This window comes from Cydia amplana, chromosome 14 (genome assembly GCF_948474715.1).
Source record: "Cydia amplana chromosome 14, ilCydAmpl1.1, whole genome shotgun sequence".
Taxonomy (NCBI): Eukaryota; Metazoa; Arthropoda; class Insecta; order Lepidoptera; family Tortricidae; genus Cydia; species Cydia amplana.
In genome coordinates, this window is record NC_086082.1 from 5,859,553 (window position 1) to 5,884,940 (window position 25,388).

General features: G+C 38.5%; 2 protein-coding genes across 3 annotated transcripts; one reads left to right on the forward strand and one right to left on the reverse strand.

The window, feature by feature from the left end:
• The first annotated feature begins 196 nt into the window (after window positions 1-196).
• LOC134653980 (probable ribonuclease ZC3H12B) lies at window positions 197-23,185 on the forward strand. 2 transcript variants are annotated; one of them, XM_063509349.1, is made up of 4 exons: window positions 197-556; window positions 15,980-16,156; window positions 20,224-20,456; window positions 20,788-23,185. In XM_063509349.1, the coding sequence occupies exons 1-4, from the start codon at window positions 332-334 to the stop codon at window positions 21,881-21,883; spliced, it is 1,731 nt and encodes a 576-aa protein (XP_063365419.1). In that variant the 5' UTR covers window positions 197-331; the 3' UTR covers window positions 21,884-23,185. The 2 variants fall into 2 exon arrangements, with proteins under 2 accessions (XP_063365419.1, XP_063365418.1); XM_063509348.1 differs by lacking the exon at window positions 197-556 and adding an exon at window positions 5,770-6,047.
• Window positions 23,183-24,820, reverse strand: LOC134653981 (uncharacterized). The gene is made up of 3 exons (XM_063509350.1): window positions 24,697-24,820; window positions 24,451-24,594; window positions 23,183-23,813 (listed from the first exon to the last, which is right to left on the reverse strand). The coding sequence occupies exons 1-3, from the start codon at window positions 24,792-24,794 to the stop codon at window positions 23,183-23,185; spliced, it is 873 nt and encodes a 290-aa protein (XP_063365420.1). The 5' UTR covers window positions 24,795-24,820.
• Window positions 24,821-25,388: the final 568 nt, after the last annotated feature.

Below are 25,388 nucleotides of genomic sequence, written 5' to 3' on the forward strand. Positions count from 1 at the left end.
TATTTTATCACGTGGATAAAGATGGATAAAGCTATCCATAATAGGCTGGCTGGCTTCGCGGTATTCTACCAAAAATCGCATGCGTTTTTTGTTGCGAGGTCTGTAGAGCTCTATAGTAGAATTCGTTTATTTTGGTATGGTAATGTAATTGCTATTATTCATCTATTATTTTATCATGGCAACACCAAGAAGAAACGTCAACCGTCCGAAGATATGGCAGGCAGGCGAAAATGACGAAGTTGTGTTTTGATTAGAATTATGCAATTTTGTTGTGAAACCTGTGAAAGAACCATGTGATTACTATTGCGACACTGTTGTTATACTATTAAAAATGTCTAATGACACCGATCTATTGATATCAGTGCCGCGCTCGTGTATAACAGAGTTTTACAGCAAGTACCTCAATTTAGTAGAAACTTTTTACTATGTCACTTTATCGGAAAACAAATCAGCCGTTGCAAAAGAGAAACCAGAATATGTGTACTTCCATGTATTATTCAACTTGAGCCCAGCGGATGGAAACTTTAATCCACGAGAAATCGTCGGACGTATTCAAGTAAGTGAAATCACTACTGGTATCTTTTTTTCTACGTCAACCCCCCACGTGAGTGAGAATACGGTTTATTAGTTACTTTGAAACAGAATGAAAGCTTTTTCATAATGTTTTGCATGCATTTCCTATTAGAGATATAGAGTTAGTTGGCAATGGCATATGTTTTCAGTTTTTGATGTGATTAATGGTTTTTATGGAAGATAATGTGACAAGTTAATGGGTAGAGATTCCTTTGCCTATCCACTGGTGTAAAATGTTCAAACTAATATCTTGTTTTATCATATTATCACATGCACAGAATGAAGACACATAATTCTTACTAAGTATTTAAAATAACATTGTTTAACAGTGAATCGTGTTGTTGTTCAATTTTATCCCGTCCTAATTTGTTTTGTCGTTGGGCTAAAGAGATCTTACACAATAAAAAAAAGCTTTAAAGCCAATTTTGCATTAACACACCAATAACCATGAACGAATGGACACTATTCGCTAGGTGAAAGACTGGTGCTGCCTTCATTTTGTCAGCTTTTCTATGATTTATGGAGTAAATTGTAAAATGAGTTCAAGCGGCTGCTGCTAGTACTAATGTGAGACATTCCATAAGATTACCTGTGTTTGTGACAATCAGCGCCACTTCTCCCTCCACTTTGACTTTGCTCCTTGCCAATGAGTTATCAATTCTTATGGTCAGGCAAGTTCTATGAGACTAAGAAAACTAGTTTGATTACAATAACTGGTTCTGATTAGTATTGTTTTTTTTTATCCAATAATGATGGTGAATATGGACTGAAACAACAATAACCACATTGCCAGTTATTATCAAATCTGGTATTTCCAATATAAATTCTTCAATTTCAGATAATAAACCTCATTCAAATTGATTATCTATGTAATAATGAAATCAGATTAGAATTATTGGAAATAGGAAATCGAGAATGAGGCCTGCTGAAAACTTTTAACTTCTTAATTTCAGTATATCTGTAGAAACAGATCTCTTTTGTATTGTTTGAGTGACAGAAATGGAAATACTAAATCTTCTAAGTTGGTGGTAAACAAGCATACCACAGGAATAATGGAATTGGTGTAATAAGAATTATACTCCTACATAAAAAAGTATTTACAACTAACTTGCTATCTCTATGAAATAAGCTAGTCCAATGGAGAACCAAAATGAGTTATTTTTACCAAGTGAAAAGGAAACACCCATAAACAATCAATCTTGGTTTTTGGCACCATAAAATAAAAATTTGCACCTAGTCAAATTCTAAATTTCAGACCTTGACAATGATTTGAATGATAACATACCAAATCCAATATTAATTTGAATATGATGAGAATACAGTCATTAGCCTCGTTAAAAAAATATTCCATCAATGAGTAGCAGGAAATATTTACTGACAAATTGTTTCATAGAAACTTCAGATAAAAGTAGTTATCCTAATCATATTTTTTTTTAATTATTCATGTCCAGTGTTAAACAGAAGCTTCGGTTTTGTTTTCGCTAGGTTTTAGCATAAAAATCATGTTTCGACTGAAAGTTCGGTTTCAGGCAAAAAACAACCACGCTGAAACTCACAACATTATACTTTCAGATTGCATATTGACTAATTTCCTAAAATATAGGTGAATAGTTAAAAAACAGTTAAATAGGAAAAAATAGTTGAATAGGAAAATGAAGCACCCACATTTTATAATTGACTTTTTCTTTTTATTATTTAGTTCTGTGGTAGTTTTAATTAAATTTTAACCCCAAAGCAAGCCCTCACCATCTGAATATGTCGCCTTCAAGAGGTCGTCATGTGGGTGTTTAATAAGAGGAAAAATGGGTGAAGAAAACATAATCACTACATAACACTAAACAAATTTTGACGAAATGGTCATGACTTGTGACCATTTACGGCAAATTCACGCGAGTGGCCTATTGGTAAGAGCGTGCGACTTGCAATCCGGAGGTCGCGGGTTCAAAATTAACTTCAAATCCTGGCTCATACCAATGAGTTTTTCGAAACTTATGTACGAAATAATAATATAATATATCATTTGATATTTACCAGTCACTTTTCGGTGAAGGAAAACATCGTGAGGAAACCGGACTAATCCCAATAAGGCCTAGTTTTCCCTCTGGGTTGGAAGGTCAGATGGCAGTCGCCTTCGTGAAAACTAGTGACCACGCCAATTAGTTGCCAAGCGGACCCCAGGCTCCCATGAGCCGTGGCAAAAATGCCGGGACAATGCGAGGAAGATGATATAAATGTTGCACTTCCTACGCCCAAACCTATCTCGTCAGACATGTAAAAATAGACCAGACACGATACATCATGTACTAATTATCATCTAATCATTTTTCTAAATGTTTACTGCATTCTAACCATTAAAGCGTAATTAGGCCGGTGCCGGATGTGAATTTGTGAACTGGTTCTGTAAGGCCGGTAAGCGATTGTTTACAAATCTCGTAAAAATATTATGTCCATCTTTTTTTTATACTACATTGGTGGTAAACAAGCATACGATACGGCCCTCCTGGTGGCAAGCGGTCACCGTAGCCTATGGACGCTTCACGAACTTCATGTGTTACATTACGTTGTCGATAATTTAAAAAAAAACCGGCCAAGTGCGAGTCGGACTCGCGCACGGAGGGTTCCGCACCATCAACAAAAAATAGAGCAAAACAAGCAAAAAAACGGTCACCCATCCAAGTAACTGACCCCGCCCGACGTTGCTTAACTTCGGTCAAAAATCACGTTTGTTGTATGGGAGCCCCATTTAAATCTTTATTTTATTCTGTTTTTAGTATTTGTTGTTATAGCGGCAACAGAAATACATCATCTGTGAAAATTTCAACTGTCTAGCTATCACGGTTCGTGATATACAGCCTGGTGACAGACGGACGGACGGACGGACAGCGGAGTAATAGGGTCCCGTTTTTACCCTTTGGGTACGGAACCCTAAAAATCACCTCGAGAAAACTTCGGCAGGGTGCTCATTCCACAGCCGGTGCTTCCGCAGTCCGCGACGATTTAGGTTCTGCGGGCCTACCGCGAAAACCGAAATTCGCATATTGCGGTATCTTTCTCTTTTAAACCGATGAAGGCGAAATTAAAGGGACGGACGAAGAAAGATGCCCGCAATTTGCGTACTTCGATTTTCGCGGTTATAGCCCTGGGGTGTCAGGATGAGCACCCTGCCGACGGCGACTGGTACGGTGATAGAAAGCGGCCGTTGACATCAGGTCATGTTGACAAATGTGTAAAACTGTTTTTTCACCGGCGCGTATGCAATAAAAAGTATAGAAACGATCCCGGATATATTTTAGGTGGTCGATGGGTTGTGGTGTACTTAAGCATTTTTTTACAAAACTCGTAATGTATCGTTAATTAATATTTAAGTAAGTAAATAACAATTATTCTATTATCCCTTAAAACATTTGAACTGCATTCTCGCCAGCCGCATTAGCACTAATTATGGTGGCACCGGATGTAAGTTTGTGCAGTACGTTGCCGTTTTCGAAATTTGTGAAATGATTGTTAAGAACAATAATTATAATTACAATATTTGACGGCTATAAGTAAGTACTTGTTCAAAATAGAAGAGATCTAAATGGTAACTGCGTTCTGGTTTAGCATCTGCGCTTAATGGGATGATACCGGATGTAAGGTTATGAACTTGAAATGTTGCCGGATGCATCGATAGCAGGTTACGGGGGCGTAGAAACGCTAAAACTTGATAGGCATATCGAATTGAGCGAATTGAAGATCTCCGTTTCAATTTGGGTTGGTTTGGGCAAAAATGCAGAGTTTTTTTTATCGATTTCAGTTCTCGGATTTTTTAATGGCGGATCCTAAATTTAAATACCCACTAGTTTAAATACAATAGTAGTATGTATAGGAAGCAGTTATCTTGCTTGTACACAAAAAAAAAAAAAGGCCAACTCAAACCTCGCGTCCCTTGCAAGCCCCTCATTAAAACATTCTTGCATAAAGTAAAAAATCACGACTTTGGACACTTTGAACATATATAGGCCCATCGATATGACATAATTGGTAACCCTCTGGTGGCGAGGGTCATAATAACACGGACGCATTATACCGAATGTTATGAACTTTTTCGGCTGCATCCGGGTCGTCAAGAATGCGAGTTCGTTAAACCCCGTTTATGTTATGTCTATGCTACCAGACGGTTTATGATAAGAGTATGTCCATAAGGGCCGAAAGGTACTTCTGAGTCACAAATCCTTACTACTTTATTGTCTCATGTTCCTCCTGCTCCTGTTGCCTGTTCTTCGAATTCCAGCACCACGAACCATTAAATGTCATTGAGACGGTTGCGGGATACACTTTGCATAATTCTGCTGATCATTTCGGCTGAACGTAAACGATGAATTAACATTGCCTGCATCAGGAGCTCAGATCACCCATTCTGCTTTGCACGAACTACTAATGTCACCAGTGACATGAGTCCGTGAGGATGACGATTGTGAGATTGTGAAGCCATTTCCGAATGCACCACTAGGGTGCAAAGGCCACTATCGCTGCGTTGAACCACTAGGGTCACCAAATACGGTTACGTGAGGGTAAGATAGTTTCCGGATGCATTGTCAGTAGTTGACGGGCTTACCCGCACTGCAGTAGGAGAACCACTGTGTTCACCAGTAACATGGGTAATGAGGATGACTCCAGATGTCAGGTTGTGGACGGATGTATCGCCAGGACAGCTGTAGGCTGCGGTCACCAGTAACATGGGTAATGAGGATGACACCGGATGTGAGGTTGCGGACGGACGCGTCGTCAGTACAGCTGTAGGCTGCGTCGGGCCCACCCGCGCTGCAGTGGGCGGGCGCCACTAGGGTTACCATTTAATACCACGATTGCTGCGATTGTAAACAAACACCATTTAATCCGCTATGCGCTCAATCACATTTTTATACAGAAAAGTCTGTAAAGGTTTTAGGGTATAAATTATAAAGAGTCAATAGGGTATAAAATGAGTTTTACTCGTTCCATTGCAATGCACTTCATTAGTAAGAATTTAAATAGATTAAAAGGCAAATACTTTTATGTCTTTATATATCAACTGCAACGACATTGTTGGCATAAACGCCTCTTCAACTCATCATTGTTTTTACGTGTCTAGCAAAACCAGTTATACCTATATTTTTTCTGTTTTCTTAAAATCTTGTAAACGATCAGACGCTCTTTTAAGTCTAATTCATTCTCCAACATTCATGAATTATACATTGACGATTTCAACTGTGTCGGCAAACAATGGGCACCCGGACATCTTTGGCGAAATGTCTGTTTGTAAAGAAATAAATGGTATCCCTACGCGCGAGTCGCAACCCGGATCTGGCTGCCCCCCTTCACCGATGCGACGGCGCGCGCGCTGCGCCGGCCGATATCTCGCGCACACGCAGTCTCGCCGCGACAAGCCGCCTCCGCGGTCATGCCGTACTCTCTCGCACACACACACATTTATTATGTACGCTACTGACACCCAGGTGAGCGCGAAACCATCCCTTATGAATAACCGGAATAACCTCATGTCACGCTCGCCCCAGCCGGATGTAACGTACTCATTCACGACCGACATAACGTACCCGGAAGTAGCCGGCTGTTGTGAAATGAACGTCATATGGTTATGACAGCGAAGACAGTGTTTTGAACCATTCGGATTGCTAAAGGATGCTCGAGGAGCTGGTCATCTTGTGAGTTTTGTGCTGTGCGTGTGTTGACGATTCTTCGGATGTTTAGTCCAATTATCGTAGCGTGTCACTGTCATCTGACAAGATGGTATGCTCCGTCGCCGGCGCCGTGTTTTTGTAATGTTTTGTAGCGTTCCGTGAAAGTCATGTTAATTAATGTTTAATGTGTTTATCAGTCGTGTGAAGTGTCGCAGGTCCGGTACCGGTAGTATCATGGCTACTTTCACCGGCGCCGGTGATTTATAATCGTTATCCGCGGCATCCGATCGCTTATTTACAATCAATGATTCGCATCAATTTCACATTGTTGGTTGATTTTGTTTTGTTTGTCACTCGAACTTACTTATGTTTTGCTTGAAACCTAATGTTGTGGTCCCAGTAGAGTTCCTTGCGGTATTCTGAAAGCTTTACGATCCAATATCCAATTGTCCCTTGTGTTGATGGAATGATAACGTTTTCTCAATTAATTATAAATCACTTAATCGACCGTTTCCCGATCCTCCTTCAAGCTCCAGTTTCAAAGGTTATGAAAGGATAATATATTTTTGACGTGAAAACTTCTTTAGCGGCGCTGGGCACTTTTTGAGTTGGGGAAAAACTGTTAAACTCGAGACACCGTAAGGTGAACCAGCAACACTCTTTACACCCCCCTTAATCCATTAACAACCTTATCTCAAAGCAAGAAAGGTCGTTTCAACTGTAATTACAAATTTGCCGCAACGTGCGACCATTATTGTAATTTCGTACGCGCAAATCTATTTTAATCCTTATTAGAAACTACACAAGGTTGCTTTAATTGGAAAGTAGGTGTAAATATTCGAAAATGTCGCATTTAAATCAATAAAGAAAAACTCAATGACATAATTCAATAAAGCTACATCTTGATGATAATAAAAGTGAACTCAAGTACTGGTGCATAAAACTCAAAATATCATGACATTCATGACCAAATATATTTAGATGCGAGGTCTGCAAGGTAACTTTACAATTTCTATTCGAATTTGAATTTCGAATTTTAAACAAGCTCATTGACCAGCAATTTCGGAACTAAAGTTTGTCAATAGAAAGGAGGATGGGTCAATTATACATAGTGCTACAGACATTTTGGACTAGTCATTGAGTTTTCACTTCTATCGGCACTCCCGGAGTGCAACCCGTTGTTTTTTTTTAATTAAAGTCTACTCGACCTGACAACAGGAACATACTGTTCTACAATTAAGAACTTGGCAAACTATCCATTCCTATCTGTTTATTACATTTACATGAAGTTGTTACAGTCGCTCCTTTTATAGTAAAACTATTAAGATATCTCGCCAGTTTGCCTTTTATCTCCGCAATGACAAATTCATAAAGATCAGCTTATTTTGCATATCTGAGTGAATCACACGTCCAACTAGTTAAAATAACAACCTTTGTACAAATAGGTTACTTGCTCATCCTTTATCTTGCACGAGATCCACTTTAACATGTTTTTATCAATTTGTCATAAGTGGCCTCATCTTCCAATCAAACAACACGGATCCCATTGTTGAAACACTAACCTTCCTGCGATTAGATGACAATCAGAAATCCCGATAATGATTCCTAATCCACCGAATCTAAAAATAAAGTATAAAAAGAGTGGCTTAGCAACCTTCTAATGTTGGTTGGAACGTATCAAGTGTATCCGGTATGATTATGCCGTGATGTAACGAATATCAATAGGTAGACAGCTTGCGGCTCAACCGAGGCCCACTTACGACTCGTTGACAAATAAAAACCGGTCAAGACGGATACGTAACTGTAACGTAAACGTGAACCAAATCCGCTGAAGCCTGAACTTTTGACAGTTTTTTGTGCACAGTGTTTAGTGTGTTATATCATAAAAACGAAAACTAACAAGATAATCCCAATCATTATTTATATGGCATTCATAACATTTATCATTTTGAATACTATTTTTTAATAAAGATGATTATTTAATGCAATCGGCAATGATCATTTGAATAGTCGTTGTGCCAAGCCAAAATTGGAGCCCAAACATGGCCCCTCTGCTACAATTTTTCCTGTTACATTGGCGATTTGCTCAGGATAATTCCCAAATGTCCGTGACACCGGTCTGTTGGCTAGATGACGACGTAAAAACAATGTTTACGTAGACGTTACAGTTACCATAGTAAACCCAGTCAGCTGTATAGGCTTGACTGGAACGTGGTCGCACGCAAACATTAACAAAAACTTCCAAGAATTAAAAACAAAAGACAAGTAATGAAATCATTGCAAGGATGATACACATGTCCTTCAATATGACTAATTTATATTTATTATAAGGAATGCCAATAGCGATTAACGTATTTATGTGAATTTTGTACTAACATTTTCGAGAACGTTTTGTCTTGGTAAACGTCCATCTAACTAAACTAAATTATAACATGTTTTTTATAACAACTGCAATTGCGATTATATTAACTATTTAATTTCGTATAAGAATGACAATGGAACTCCCAATTATCGTCCATTTTTCGCCAACGCTTTGGCACTGTGTTATCAGCAGTCTGGGGCTGGGGTGTTAGTGTTTATATTGTATAAGTGTGTCGCGAGGGCATCCTGTTGGTCCGGCGCCGTGACGCCACATCGCACGAGGTAGCGTCGACCAATCGCAACCACCCCACTCTTATCTCTGCTCAAAGGCATGATAGAATTTCTCCACAAACGGAACTGGCCGTAATCATGACGTGCGCCGAACTTGTTTACTGGCGAAGCCTATTAATTTTAATGCAATAGAAACTAGACCGCAGACGCAGATTAATAGGGCTGCGGCTGGAGAAAACAGCTACATTGTCACTGTTTTAATGCAGGAAACTCGCTTAAAACCTACGCAATAGTGCATCTGCAGATCAAGAGTTCATTTGTCGATACCTTAGGAAGGTTACATTTCTAATCGCATCTGTAAATGCCATTGTTCACTAAAGATCTTTTCTTTTGATTTTTTTAGACACCCTCAAAATTGTATACAAATAGCTACTGTATTACCTAAATGTAATACAGTAGTCATTTGTATAACGTTTTCCATTAGTTTTTCTTCCGTTTCCCGCGCTTTTTCTCCCTGCAACAATTTATACTAAGCGGGATGAGTTGCGGGCCAGCTGAGTCATTAATATTGTTACAATTAGATGGTGTACACATTAACTACTGTATGCTATGTTGGCCGCTTCGACGTCCTAGACCTTGACTGTACAGCAGGCTGTAGCTAAACGTCTCTAAGCAACAACGAATTATTGCAAGAGATTAGATGCCCATATGATCAGCTGTTGTAAAAATATGGGTGTATATAACTAACTCAAAAATATGTCCCATAGTTCGAACATATTTTTGAGTATGATGTGTGCGGCCATATTTTTACACTTTACGTGTACGTATCATTGGCCATGAAAACTAGGTGAACGTTTACGGATGTTTGAAATTACTATTCGATAATACTAACATCCTATTCCAATCTTAATCTATTAGCGATGTAGGTATTTATTGCTAAAATATATAATATTTATACATTAGCGTCTTTATCTTATGTAAACAAATTGAAAGCGTGCACATAAACATTTATCTTGTTAACAGTTGTTCTAATTACTGACGTCATTGCTATCAGAACACGTCACACATAAATTCACTCTTAACTTAACGCGCAATTTGCTTATAATCTTTAAGGTCCATAATTACAAACGCAGGCTTGTTTTGTTTCATAATTAAATACGAGTACAAAAACAAGTTCTTATTTTTTATACGCATGAAGCCGTCACTACCGTTGTACCTATTCTTATTGACGATTTGCAAAAGACAAGATAACAAGAAATTACAAAACGCATTCCTTTGTGAACACAAGAACAAATAAAATTGGAAACCTTCGTACGTTTCACTTATAGCAGCACATGAGTAGTACATATTGTTAAGCAATCTTTTCAAATGATCCAGTGTAAGACTGTATTTTGTTTTTAAGACATTTAGTCGGTTATTGGGGCATTTAAACTAAACGTTTTGGTAGTCGTCTTTCTTGTAAGTTGTAGTCCACCAATTGGTAATTTAAAAAAACAATCTAAATTATCTACTTATCAAAACATTATTCGAGTCAAGCATTGTGCTGTCTTCATGCCCAATGAGATGTTACATGGAGGTACACGGAGATCCTGCATTACTAAAAGATGAAGGAATTGATATTGCTAAAGGATTATAAAGGCACACTTCAAGAATGAAACAACTCTATAACTATAATAAGGACTCAAATCAATAAACTGAGTCTAGGTAGTAAATAGACTTATGTTATGAGTCTAAATTTAATGTACTAGAATCTGATCCCTGATTCTTTAAGACTAAGAGAATCTTAAGACCATAATTCGATACACCGTCAATCAACATTTAGATGTCCATTTCGTAGTCTACTAATTGTTAAAACAATTGATCGACCTCCATCGGTAAACTGGTTGAGAAGGCTTCAGGCATCTCAACAAAAGCATTAATATTCATTGACTTGTTGGTATCATAATTTAAAGGACAGTCATCGACATTGCCTAGAACAATTGCTGCTCAACTGTTTGCATAAATGTGTAATCTGAGAGCGCTAAACCGACTGTTTAACGGCTTCTGATCATTCATAAATCAATAAATGATTACCTCCGGTAGCATTTATCGTATTTATTTCATCAACATATTTTACTGCTCATATAAACTGATACGATGTGCGATGTGCCTTACCAGTCCAGTCATTACTCCGTATTTTTTTTAAAGAATGGTTCAAGATGTCCCAGGCTTTTGAGGTCAAGAACAACTTGTGGTATTATTTCGAAATAAATCTGACACGACACGACAGTTTTAAGGAGTCTCCTCATAATGACTTATTGTGAAGAGTTGTTCCATTATCGATTAATGCGATCACGAATATCACGACACATGTTCTTACAAATAAATATTAAATTCACATAAAATGTATTAAAAATTATTCTGAAGCGTTTTACTACATCAAAATCAGAGGGTAAATAAAGAGTAAAGACGATTTGAATGGCCTACCAATAATTTTTTTTTTGCTAAAAAGTGAAACAAGCAGTACGAAATGTGTTTCCCACAATTGTTTACAAGAGGAAGCCTATGTGGTAAATCCGCGGGTTTTTTAGCGTTTGTAAACTATAAGGAAATTAGAAAAACGACAGCGCATTGTTTCGGTCGTTGACAGGATTATTCAAGAATTTGTGATAGTGACCAAGACAAATCGTTTGTCTCGCAATCTGAAGTTAGCAAATGATATTTTAATTATATTACTAACTTAATTTCGTAACAAATCTTTCTATGTCGTTGAAGACTTGTGTATTTGTGAATTATAAGGCCATTGATTCTGTTTTTAGGGTTAGCCGCAATATAGAAAAAACTGTACCTTGGCATTTTCGTCGTGACTGTTTCGTGTGTCTGATTATCTATAGGTATTCATAATAAGTTAATGATCTCATGATTCTCTTTCTCTCCGCGTTTTAACGGGTACTCTAGTTATATACTCACTATACTCAGCTAATGCTTCGGAATCAGGCCTTAGAATTATCTCCTCCACTTTATGGAAGCTATATATCTTCGGCACCCCCTTTTGTCAAACTATTGCGTTGCAAAACTCGCAAAACATCGTTGTCCATTTACTTTAGTAGCATCTATACCTACTCTGTCCGGTAGGAATTCAAATCCACAGTATCTTGATAACCCTGCTAGATAATCGTCCATTTTGATAATTACATAGAGATTACGTATGTTTGATTTCGATATCTCAATCTTGTCTAGGTATTCTTATCTTACATCCTCATTTTATTGTATCATCAATCAATATTGGAATCAATATCTTAATAGATGACCCCTATAATATAAATCGCCTGACCGACGGCCGATGACGCAACGCGATTGAATAAAGTTAGCGACAGAATTATGGTCAAATTTATGTTTCCTCTCATCGTGACGTTTTTAGTAAGTCGTGAACTGCTTATGCTTGTTAATTTATCATTAGTATGTCTCATGATATGATGTTTATTGGGGCGCTAATAAATTATGCGTGTTAATAAATTTGATCAATTAGTCTGCTTACTTCTTCCCTGTATTAGATTTCTACTAATAAAACATTTCAACTTCAAAATTACAATGACGCTTTTACACGTTATTGTGGTTGTGGTTCAAAAACTTGAACCTTATAAAAGTTATAAATGAAAAGAGCCACCTAGAATCCTTAGTACAATCTTTGGCCTCTTTTTGAATATATCGTCGGATGATAATTAAAAGTCACTAACTAACACCATTGAAATTATTGGACAATAAACCGTGTTACAAGTGTAATAAAGTGCATTGTTACTGTAATTTTTTGATAGTACTTAGTGACTTTTGCTTGTCACCCGACGATATAGGTTAATTATATATGTAGGTTAACCAATTATCACCAATTTTCAAAAAGCTAAAGTAATTATGTAGGTATACAATACATACTTGAATTGTTATAGATAGAATGGAAGATCTATCAAAAAAATCATTGATGAAATTGTATGAAATTGATTTAGTTAAAAAATTTAAATTTGTTTTGGTTTATCATTCGTCCCACTTCTGAAAACCGGAGGCATCACCTCAAAATCCCATCTCCGCTCAACACGGAGCTGCAATTTTCTATCAATTCGCCGCGGAGAAACACGGATCGGTCTCATTCGTTGCCCGCGCGCACCATATTCTTTTAGAAAGTAGCATCCGGCTGCGGGTAGGCGGGACGTTTCCGTGCGGCTTTCCGGATGTGAACCCAACTTCAAAGCCCTACAGAGACCTTTTCAAAGTAGATATTGTTGTCACACAGCTACTAAAAATTCTGTGATCGTGACCCTTTATCGTGATGTTTACTAAAGGTGGTTTAGACTTACCTTTGTTGAAGTATTTACAAAATTACCAACACTTAAAGCACTAAATAACATTTTTGTTTGCATTTAGTTTGAGATGAGAAAAAAACTTCGTAAAATAAATTTAATATTTTTAATAATTTGCACCTACAGACGGATGTGTTTGTGTGTTTTATGTAAATATTTGCAGATCCTGGTGGCTGACCTAATGCTTCACTCCAATGGATATCGAATTGGCGTGGCATGGGTACACCTACCAATACTATCTACACTTTGTATCGCAGCCAACTAGGCCTCGACGCGGATGTAGGGGCTATGACTAACTTTTCGTTTTCAAGGGGGTTTTGACTAGTTTTGGGTTGCAATAAATTGCCAAAGATCCATTTTTGTCAGAACTAAGCCTATGGCATTGGGATCCATGGGAAATCGACAGAACTCTTCAAAAGTCATATTGCTAATTTGCTACCTGTACCGATATCATTATTTTCATTAGCTAATGTTGAAAACATGCGGCTCCTGTAATAAAAACCGTAATTATTACCCTCCCTATTATTTTTATTTTACTGCTCAGATTCTCGATAAGTTTGTTTAGAAACGCCGATGCCTAGAGTGCCTATCCAAGATGCCAGTCGTTTGCGCCGTAGCGAACGAAACGGTAATCTCTCTATTATATATTAGTGCGACAGAGAGACATTAAGCATATCGTTACACAGAACAGAATGGATCAATATAAGTCGATTTTCATAAATTGAATTAGTATTAAAATTAATTATTTATTCAACACAAGGAACCCTGTAGAAATATTATGCGGATCTTTTATAGGTTGTAGAAAAAAAATGGTCAAATAATGAATGACAACCGGTATGGTCTGGCGTTGCGCACACGCAAAGGTCAATGATCATCTGTAGATCCGCTTCGTCGGCCCCCTGACCCTGTCCGCAGTGGCTGTAACGTAAAATCTGCTTATTGATTACTTTGGTCGCGGTACGTGAAACCGATTAAGAAGCTATATTTGTGCTATAGGTAATGGTTGATACAGTAAACATATTTTTATAACATACCTTAATAAAAGAAAACGGAACGGCACGGAGAACACAATAGTGAAAAGCCAGAACAGACTATTAGATTTATTTAAGAACTATATTTTCCAGATCACCTAACCTAACACATAAAATACAGCATTTAGTACAACGAGGTTTAAATTGTTTCTTAGAATCCATTATGAGTGGCAATCTTGCTTCTATTAGATGCCCTTAACACACCTAATCTGACCCTCTACTAATGGATTGTGGCATTTAAACAGACACCAGAAATACACATTTTCATTAAAGCTAATGTCTCAATAAGACATTTAATTGATTCGTTAACATTGTAGTGGTTTCCTTAAGATCCCATGCGCACACTTCAACTTCATCAGCCGACATCGGCAATTAAAAAAAAGTATTCTTGCAACGAAGAATTAATTATGTCAATTATCTTCTCGGTGGGAGTTTCCAAACTCATTGTCTCATGGTTTCGGCGAAATGGAAACCGCAGCGTGTGAATTATTCCACGCACGTTACATGGGAGACAACGCCAACGTAGACCGTGTGTTGCTCACTGAAGCCTGATGAGACGACCTCTCAGGCGAACCACCTTAACTGTAATCTTAAAATCCGTAACAACCATGTGTGTTAAGAGAACACACTCGACACTGGTTCGGATATACGTTTGTCTTATCTGCACTCAGTCAGCTAGAAGAACATGGAACACGGCCTGGTAACGTTACGTAAAGTAATTGATTGTCGAGTCTTTGACAACATTCGCACTTGCGTAAAAATACGCTGTGGGTTTTGCGCGTGCCTTATTAGTGCGAGTCATTTTCTAGATTACAGTAATACTTGTAATGATAGTTGTTGAGGAATATGACAACATTATTCTGCCGCAAATTTTCTTTCACTTTCGTTGCAAAAATGTTAAATTTTTGGTAGATCGTTCTTCGCCCTTTTTATCAATCCTTGAAACATTTTTTTAACCTTACATACGGTGTGTGGTGGTATAACAAACGCTAATATCATTGTGTACCTATGCTAGAGGTCGCTTTGTTCACCTGGATTATGATGATGATGATGATGACGTTCTTCTTTGTCTTGCAGTAGCTCTGTCCTTGCTATCTATCTGAAGGACGGTTATTCCGACGTACGTTTTTGCGTTGCGTATGATTGCTAGATCTCACACTTTATTTAACGATGTCATTTGAAAACCTTGCGGACATTGCTGTTAGGTTAGGAACTGTATGGCGTTCCAGGACTTCTTAGTCATGGAACTCCTGACGTGTTAAAAAAAACAACGGGATGCACGGGAGTGCCGGCAGAAGTGAAAACTCAATGACTAGTGCAAAATGCACAATGTATAATTAAGGTTAACGCCATCTAGCGTTAGCGTTAATCACTTGAAACCCCTAAGCACATCACTGTTAGTACTCAAGTTATATTAATACCAGTTAGAGCGAAACTCACTAGATGGCATTTAAATCAATAAAGAAAAACTCAATGACATTACATGTAACAGTTTTTCATGTAATGTCATTGAGTTTTTCTTTATTGATTTAAATGCCATCTAAATCTTACGGTCACGTGATCGTCTTACGCTGTCTCGAGTTTAACATTTTTTCCCCACCTCAAAAAGTGCACAGCGCCGCTAAAGAAGTTTTCACTTCAAAAATTAGTGTCTCAACTTTGCTTCTGTTCTATCTTCTACCTTCTTCCAACTTTGCTACCTTCAATAGCCTTCGGTATTCCGGCAAACAAAGTTGATTCTTATTGCCATCGCCTTCAACGTTGCCTAGACTTAATAGTTGTATTTTTGTTCCAGAAATATGTGGAGTCATCCCTTGGCTGGGCAGGCGAGCGTGGCGAGGACTCCAGCTACGACTCGGAGTGCGAAGATGAGAGCGGCCACCGCGCCGCGTCTCGCACCCCGTCGGACACGCTCGCGGCAGAGTTCGCGGAGTACGTCACCCTCGGTCCGCCGCCCCCGCAGCCAAACCAGGTGAGCTTCTACAGCATTAGAATTAGAATATAACCCAGGATCTGCTATCGTAACTGGTTAGTTTCCCTGGTTAGTGAGAAGAAGTCATATCGTCATCTTCGTGTCATAAAGATGCTCATGATTTATAATCACGTCAGAAAAAACAAATAGCCAGTCAAAATTCCTAATTTTATTTCTTTGATCTACATTGTTTGAAAAAATCACTTTTTAATTGAAAATTTCTATGTATAAAACCCGGTTAATGAGATCACAGAATCTCCGAACTTCTTTATCCGTCTTATCCGTCTGACAGTCTGTCTAACTAAACCCTTATCTATAAATCCATAAGGCTATAGGTACTTTCGTCTGTATTCCTCGATACAAAGAAATGAGTATTCGGGGTATTATTTAATACAATTCATGCCTTTGTGTCTACGCTGCACGCTGTCATATTCATATGTAGCTTCTCATTCTCAATGAATGGACCGGTTTGCTGATGTTTTTGCCATATTTTGCAAGATACGAGGGGCGTTCAAAATATTCTCGGTATTGATATCTTACAACCTCTTCTAAAATTTCTTTCGTTACTGGCCGCTAAGGTTTATTCATTGACATTATAAAAAAGTATAATTCGAACCGAGATGTTCTTTTGTTTTTCTGCAATTGCTGAACAAACATGAACATCATGTGGGAATTGACAATGTTAACTAAATTAGAACATCGATGCGTGATAAAATTCTTGACAAAACAGGGTAAAAATCAAAAAACCATAAAAGAGGAAATGGATTGTGTTTACCGTGAGTCTGCTCCTTCTTTATCTACCATTCAAAAGTGGTCAAGCGAGTTTAAACGTGGAAGGGAGAGTGTTGAAGACGACCCTAGACCTGGCCGGCCTGTAGTAGCTACTTCACAAGAAAATATTGATAAAGTGGAAAAACTTATATTGGAAGATGGTCGAGTGAAGGTAAAATCTATAGCACAAGTAACCAATCTCTCTATTGGTACCGTACATGATATTATCCATGACCATCTTAATATGTCAAAAGTAAGTGCAAGATGGGTTCCGCGAATGCTGACTCGGCTTCAAAAAGACATGCGTGTAGCTTGTTGTTCCGATTTTATTGACCTGTGCGGTGAAAATCCTGATGAGGTGCTGCAAAGAATAGTTACTGGAGATGAAACCTGGGTTCATCATTATGACCCAGAGAGTAAACAAGAGTGCAGTGGCACATTAAGGGTTCAGCTCATCCCAAGAAGTTCAAGGTCATCCCTTCAGCTGGCAAGGTCATGGCCACGATATTTTGGGATTTTGAAGGAGTATTACTGATCGATTATAAAGAAAAAGGTGTAAATATCACAGGACAGTACTACGCTAACATTCTACGTCAATTAAAGGATGCAATCAAAGAAAAGAGGCGAGGAAAGTTAACCAAAGGTGTTATGCTTCTGCATGACAACGCCCCCGTCCATACTGCTCATATTGCCAAGGCAGCTATTGTTGAATGTGGGTTTGAAACTGTTACTCACCCACCGTATAGTCCGGACTTAGCCCCCAGCGACTTCTTTTTGTTCCCCAATCTTAAAAAGGATCTGCGTGGAAATAAATTTTCCGATGATGAAGCATTGAAGGCGGCAGTGGAGGAGGATTTTTACACCAAAGATAAAAAATATTATTATGCAGGATTAAAAAAAATAATTGATCGATCTTTTAAGTGTATGAACATAGGGGGGGAGTATATTGAAAAATAAAAATATCAAACTTTTCGTACTTGTTTGTTTTCATTCTCATACCGAGAATATTTTGAACACCCCTCGTAGGTACTTCTTAATCCACTTAACTACTTTTAATGGAAATTGAAGTTGCCTTTTCGTAATAGGGCACTTTTCAAATGTATTTCTTTTGGATTACTATTACTATTCCTAACTTCATTGAATATGGAGTTGATTGAACGTGATACAAGATTTAATTGCCAGTAGATTGCGTTATACCGGTCTCGATCTCGATCGCCCACTACAGGAAGCAATAAATAAATTAGCGATACGAGAAGCATTCCGATTGCAAATTGAGAAATCGTGATTAGGCCAGCTCTGAGATAAGTGCGAGTACAGACTCTTCGTACACACCAAGTTAAATCACAATTTTTTTTATACATACCTATACAACAAATGACAGTACAGGTGAAGAACAAGAATTGGGCGTTTTCTAAAATAAATATCGAAAACCTGATTCTTTCAAATCTGGACATTCTTGGGCTCATTCTACTCAGAATCGACAGCATTCTCCATCCCGCCATTAAAAAAAGATGTCCCAAAATGTCCATTCCATTACGTCACGTTTTATTATGAGAAAATTTTTCACTTTATGGACGTGACGTAGTGGAATGTACAATTTTCATACTAATTTTTGGGACAAGTTTTTTTATCATCAGGATTGGATATGCTAGTGATTCTGAGTTGCAAGAACCCAAAAACACCAGGATCTGTGAGAATCGGGTTTTCAATATTTATGTTAGAAAACGCCCAATTACGAATGTGACTTGAAATACAAGTTGTCTTTCATTATTAGCAATTTGTAATTTTTCATTGGTATTTTACCGAGCAATTTTACAGCGATATTAGATAGCATTCGACCACGCTAAGTTTGCACTGACTTGGCACTACTTGGCAGTAACAATGTGTCCATATTAGAACTGCCATACTTGATGTACCACTTGGCATGAAAACATAGCGTAGTCAGACACTAACGGAATAAACAGGAAATGCCAGGTATTCGATATCAACTAAGTAGCTTATAATAGGCTTTTTGTTTTATCTATTCTTATTATACGATATCGTGAAAGATAAAGGATTATAGAAGTTATCTGTGAATTATAGTTTGGATTAGGCCGCAGTACACGTGCGGCAGCGTGCGCAGTACGGTATGCAGCATGGTTCGCACATGCCGCCGTGACGGTTGTAATGTATGGCATTATATGACAGATGGCACATTACTTTTAGTCAAATCCTGAACTTTAATTAAATCCCAAGCAAACTAGAACTTGGTACCCATATAGATCTCAATTCTTTTTCCGGCGAAGTCGACAACGACGAATATTCTTAATATTGAACTTGGCTCTCATTTCACATTTGTGTTTTTGATGGGATATAGTAATATCGCTCACTTTCCTTTATCGCTTTTACGCCCTTTGCACGCTGGCCACGATATTGCGCGACTGGCGTTTGAAGTTTACTTCTTGAACTTGAAGTTTTTCGCGCCGAAGTCAGTCGCGCAATGTCGTGGACAGCGCGTTAGTTTGATTTGCGTTGGCCCACAGAATAAATAATAGTACTAAGTACAGAAGACTCACTCTCTAACAAAACGCGTCTGTTACGATCAGCACAGATATGGCCGCTAGGTGGCGACAGCGCCACGCGCGGCTTATGGCTTTCCCTAAAATTGGGGCCGAACGGATGTACTTTTAGCTACCTGTAGCAAAGCGACGAAATCGTGGAGTGAGACACGCCTGGTTGGCCTAAGCATTAGGTACCTACCTGGCATTACTTATTAGATTAGATTGCACGTAGAATTGCATTGTTTCATTTCATCACACTCGCTCGTAACGTGTCAACATGCGGGCGAAGCCGGCATGCCCTAAATTAATTGAACTGGTAAAAACGAATTTTCATACTACTCGCTGTTACATACAGCGGTTGCTATGTAGGTACCTATGGTTTCTTATTTCCCGGTATGTCAAATTGTTTGGCGAAGAGGGATGAAACCTGAACAAAGAAGTATGATTTTTTTGTTGATTTCATGCATGTATTTGAAAATATATACATACAAACATGAACGCTGATAAATCGACCTATGAGATATAAAGTAGTTGAATCCAAATTCGAAGTCCATCTTGATAATTATCTTTCACAATTAATTAAAGTCCATACTCGCAAAGTTTGATAAGAGAATACCTACATGTTAATATTATCGTATGTTGGAAAATTTATAGGCCCATTGATATTACAATAAATTGCCTAAAACAAGTCCCGAAGCAGTTTTGGGCTATGTTAAAATTGTCAACAATTCATAACGTTAATTTAATTGTCCTCAGGCTAAAATCGAGTTCGCCGTAAAGCTGGGCTACTCGGAGCGTCTCGCGCGCACGGCGCTGCAACGGCTCGGGCCTGACCCGCCGCGGAACGAGCTTCTAGCAGAACTCATCAAGCTCGCTTCTAAGCAACCCCGTCGGCCGTTGTCACCATCGCCGCCTGCGGAGCCCGACCCGCCGCTAGATCGCAGCCCGCTGCGACATATCGTTATAGATGGCAGCAATGTCGCTATGAGGTAAGAAATAGACATAAATAAGCAACTGTGGTAAACCATTTTCTCATTAGGTAACATATGTTATTGTACTTATAATCTAAGGTACAGTGAGCTGCGAAATTGCATGGAGAAATTATGAATGAATTAATTGATAAATTCGCCATGCACTCTTACTGCTGATGGTACTTACCGTTTTGGGTGTGTTAGGTATGCTTAAAGTGTTAAGAGCTTTGGAATGGAAACCATTGTGTTGATAATGTAAATCAATTCCTTACATGAAATTGGATAAACCACCGTTTAATCGCACGTCGCTCCGACTCGTACTTGTACTGATGATCTTGTTTGTTTTCAGCCATGGCAACAAGGTGGTGTTCTCGTGCCGCGGCATCGAGATCTGTGTGGACTGGTTCCGAGCGCGCGGACACACGGACATCACCGTGTTCGTGCCCAAGTGGAGGAAAGAAGCGTCCAGACCGGACAACCCGGTCGCGGACAGAGACTCCCTGGAGAGACTCGAGAGGGACCGAGTGCTGGTATACACGCCAAGCAGACAAGTCGGAGGCAAACGTCTCATCTGCTACGACGACCGTTATGTTCTCAATCTAGCCTTACAAACCGACGGCATCGTTGTTTCCAACGATAACTACAGAGACCTCGTCGCTGAAAATCCAGGCTATAGAAAAATTGTAGAAGAACGGCTACTCATGTACTCGTTCGTGAACGACCGGTTCATGCCCCCCGATGATCCGCTAGGCAGGTCCGGACCGACGTTGGACGCGTTTCTACGACGCCCGCCCTCGCGGATAGACCCGGCGCTGACGCCCCCGGCCTGCCCGTACGGCAGGAAGTGCACGTACGGTAACAAATGCAAGTTCCATCACCCGGAACGCGCCGGTCGGCCTCACAAATCCGTCGCCGAGAAGTTATCAGAGCGTGCCGCGCGAGCGTTCAAAGCTCGCGATCTCCACACGCTCAGTTTGCCGCCCGGCGGGCGCCCGCCTGAAATCAAACGGCCGCTGGCGAGGGCACACTCGGCCGCGCCTAGGATATCTGACGCGGCGCTCGCGACGCACTTTGACCGAGCGCAGATGCTTCCCGGGCCTTCCCAGCCGGACGCCAACCCCCATCGTAAGCTGGCGCGCCAGTTGACCCTGAACCCTGCCTGCGATCCGAGATTACATGCGTCGGCGGCACGTGTGGCGTCCGCTCCCGGAGGCGCGGCCGCGGCACTCAATCCGGGTCCTATGGTCTCTCCCTGCTCTTCTGAAGGAGCTTTACAACACTGGGAAGCCAGAAGACGCATGCACTTCCATCTAGCCGGAATCTTCCCCGAAGCTCAAGTGGCGGAAGCCATGGCGACGTACCCGGAGGAGACGGACCCGCAGACGATGTGCGCGATCATCCTCGCGCGCTACCGGCCCAGCGAGGCGCGGGTGCCGCCACACTGACGCACACCGGTTTGAATTAATCGATTTCGAAACGAAATCGAATCTACATTCGAACTCGTTGGATGAGTTATGCACGCTCGACATTCGTTCGCTCGGACCTACGTTCTAGTTAGCCCGAGAATGTCGAGTGGATGCGGAATCTTGTTGGTGCGACGAGAAGCACGTGCCAATATCGGTTTTACTACGTCGGTAGCATTTATACACTTTTTACATTCTCTGATATGATATCGTTTTAGTCGTGTCCTTCTGAGAAGTGTACGGCGTTATTTAAATAGTTTTATTGTAAATGTAGATCTTAAGGATGTACAAATTCATAATCTGTAAGGTCCTCCTGTAAACGGCTTTATGGATTATGCGATAATGACTAACATCGAACGCGAAGCGCGCGCCTTGTCATCACATCACTAATAAATATAACATTCATCACTTTTTACAAATTGTTAATATTCCAGTGAACTGTATCACATTGGAACTTGTTGATTGCAAAAATATTATCATTTTTTTATGTAATCGCAAAAGATAAACTAGGGTACCTAGATAGACAATGAGATTTTATAAAAATTATTGGTACTATGTATCAGTTCAAATCAAGATATTGTAAAATATCAGCTTATTTTTACAATATGTTTTCCTGTTTGTAACAGGAAAATATTTTTATATATTTATAGATTAGCAAATAATTTAATTATTTATATATTGGAAATTTCTTCAGTGTATTTCTTCCAATAGCACAAGATAGTTAAAGTTTTTTGTTATGTATAGGTACTTTTTATTTGTGTTACTAGTGTTTTCAACTTCTTGTCACTACTATCTTCTATAAATATCGTAGGTTTAGTAAGTTTTGGCCAGACATCAATGTGGACTAATAGTCACTACTTTATAGATAATAATAATAAAATTTAAACCAATTTGTTATGTTTGATTTTTATTAAATTGAACTGTTAAAACTTGAAATGCAATGCATCGATTGAAGCGTAAGATAAATATATTATCTATTCCCATGCAGTACTGCACAGAGGGCTTGAATTATTTACAATGCTTTTGTGGAGTACTATGTGATAAATTAATGTAATTAGTAAGCCAAATGTTATCAACAATCAACTCGCCAACATTAATAACTGTAGATATAGAATGTATGCTAAAGTTGATAAAATTTGCTGGTTTTCAAAGGTGTTATTTAGACAAATAAGTTTTGAAAACTGCTTACTTCATTCCTTGTGGAATGTTCATCATAAATAAGCATGTCTTTTTTGACATTATAGCAATTACTCTTATTATAAATAAAGTTTCTTTCTCTTATTATTTGGTATTTTCAGTTTTCCTTTTTTTCCCCATTTGCACCCTATTTGGATTATTTGTAATTCTTTTTAGCTTCATATTCTTATAAGCATGTTTAACATTCTTTACCTCATTGGTATTTTCCTTATTAATTTTTCCAGACAATTCTATAAAATCTTGTCCAATGAATTTCTTCTTGGCCTCTTTGGCCTCAAGATCAGATGGAGGTACAAAGACTCTGGTTTTCTTAGATATTCGTTTTAGGTGGTAATTTGTTATTTCAGTTTTGTCAATACTATCTGACATTTTGATATCTTGTGGTTCAGGTTTGACAGTCCCTTCTTCATTCTGAATTGATTTAGGTTGCATTGGAGCGCACATTTTTGCAAATTCTCTAATTTTTTTAGTGATTTCTTCTAAACAACCCTTTTTGACACCTAAACAGGCGGTTTTGACACCAAAGTTGCTGAGAGATAGCTCCTTTAAATTTTTAAGGCAGACAACGGGCACTTCAGCTGTTACGCAGGCTTCTATTATGGGTTGAACAATCGATTTTGGATTCACTTCTGAATCAACTATTAATGTAGAGCAATCTTTGTTCCCAACACCTTCAGAGCATTCTCTTAATCCAAATAGCAGCCCGTCTGGTTTTCTGCAAAGAAAAGCATTGTTTCCTAAAATTCAAGAAATAAAAACGTTATATTTAGTATGGCCTTTAACATAGTATAGAGTCTTTACTCAGCAAGTAGTAAGTCCCCTTCTAAATAGCTGAGGACTCGAAAGAATTTATATTTATTAGAAAAATCTAAAAAATTGCACAATATAGCTTTATAAATAAATGTTTACTGTTATATAAATGGTAAAAAAGCAATCTATAAACGGCACACTTCAATGGCTTGTGTCATTAACACACTTGTTGCAGCAATTAGTAACTCATAGTTATGCATAGTTTAGGGTTGTGGTGTTTGGTCCCAGTGCCAGGTTGCCATCCTTAAACTAAAGGGTAAGTCAAGTCTGCTACTCTGGAAGCCTTTTAGCTGCCTTTATTTTGAGGATGTCAGCATAGTGAGGTTGTTAACACAGTTGGCGGCAGTAGGGGCTATACCTTACTTGCCAATTTAATTTAAACTAAGATATAGCAGTACAGCTGTCATCATAAGTACCACCAAACTACTAGTGACAATTTTCCTAAAAATATAACCAGCTAACTAAATTAAAACCTCAAATGCAATTCATTTGTTATAAAAGGAAGTATTAATTATCAAAAATAGATAATTTTATTTACTTACTTAATTGGTGGTGGCTTTGGCCTTTCTTGTTTAGGTATATTCTTTATTACGTCCCATTTCAACTTCTTAAACTCCGGAATGTCCACTTTATATTTACTTAAAGACGAACTTAAATCTCTGGCGTTTTCGTCTGATATAACTGGCCTAAAAACCCAAACAAGTTATTATTTTATTAATTTTCCGTAATAAACTAAAGAATTCGTTCTTTATTTTACTAAGATTGTTTGTTCAGATTTAAATACATACCAATTTATGGAATCAGGACGGCATAACACATTTTTTATTGTCTTTTTTAACTTCCCTTTGCTACCTGTTGATTTCTTCTTTAAGGTAGCAGCCTCCATTGCGAATAGAAAAGTTAAGTAATAAACGGTTACTACCAAAAACTAATAATTCAGAATAAGTAAACCTTTATTAAGAGAAACAAACGGGATGGGAATCGTATTTCTCGTAGGTATTTCTGCTTGTAAATGTCAATGTCAGTTAGAATTCGTAATTTTGCGGTCCAAATCAAAGAGTATTAAATCACTACGTTTTAAGAGTCGGCACTCTCGAACAAGCCTTAAACCGAATTAAGAACGTACATTGTGCCAACACACCAAATACATGTCAATACTGCCAACACAAAAAAAAACAACGCTAGGGCTCGACACTTCCGGTACCTACTGTTTATCGATATCGATAAATGTGCGATACGTGCTGTTGTACTGTACTACTGTAAAAGTAAATATTGAAAATCAGGTGGATTAATAAAATAAATGCAAAATATAAAAATAATTTTATTTTACATAATAAAGATAAGATACAGATAGTTTTATATTTACGTATACGCATATTACAATACGCTTATGAACGTAACTAAAGCTACAATCTACTTTTAGAGCACTCCTGCAAACACTGAGTCTTGCCTGTGAAGGCTGTTAACTCCAACTTCCCAC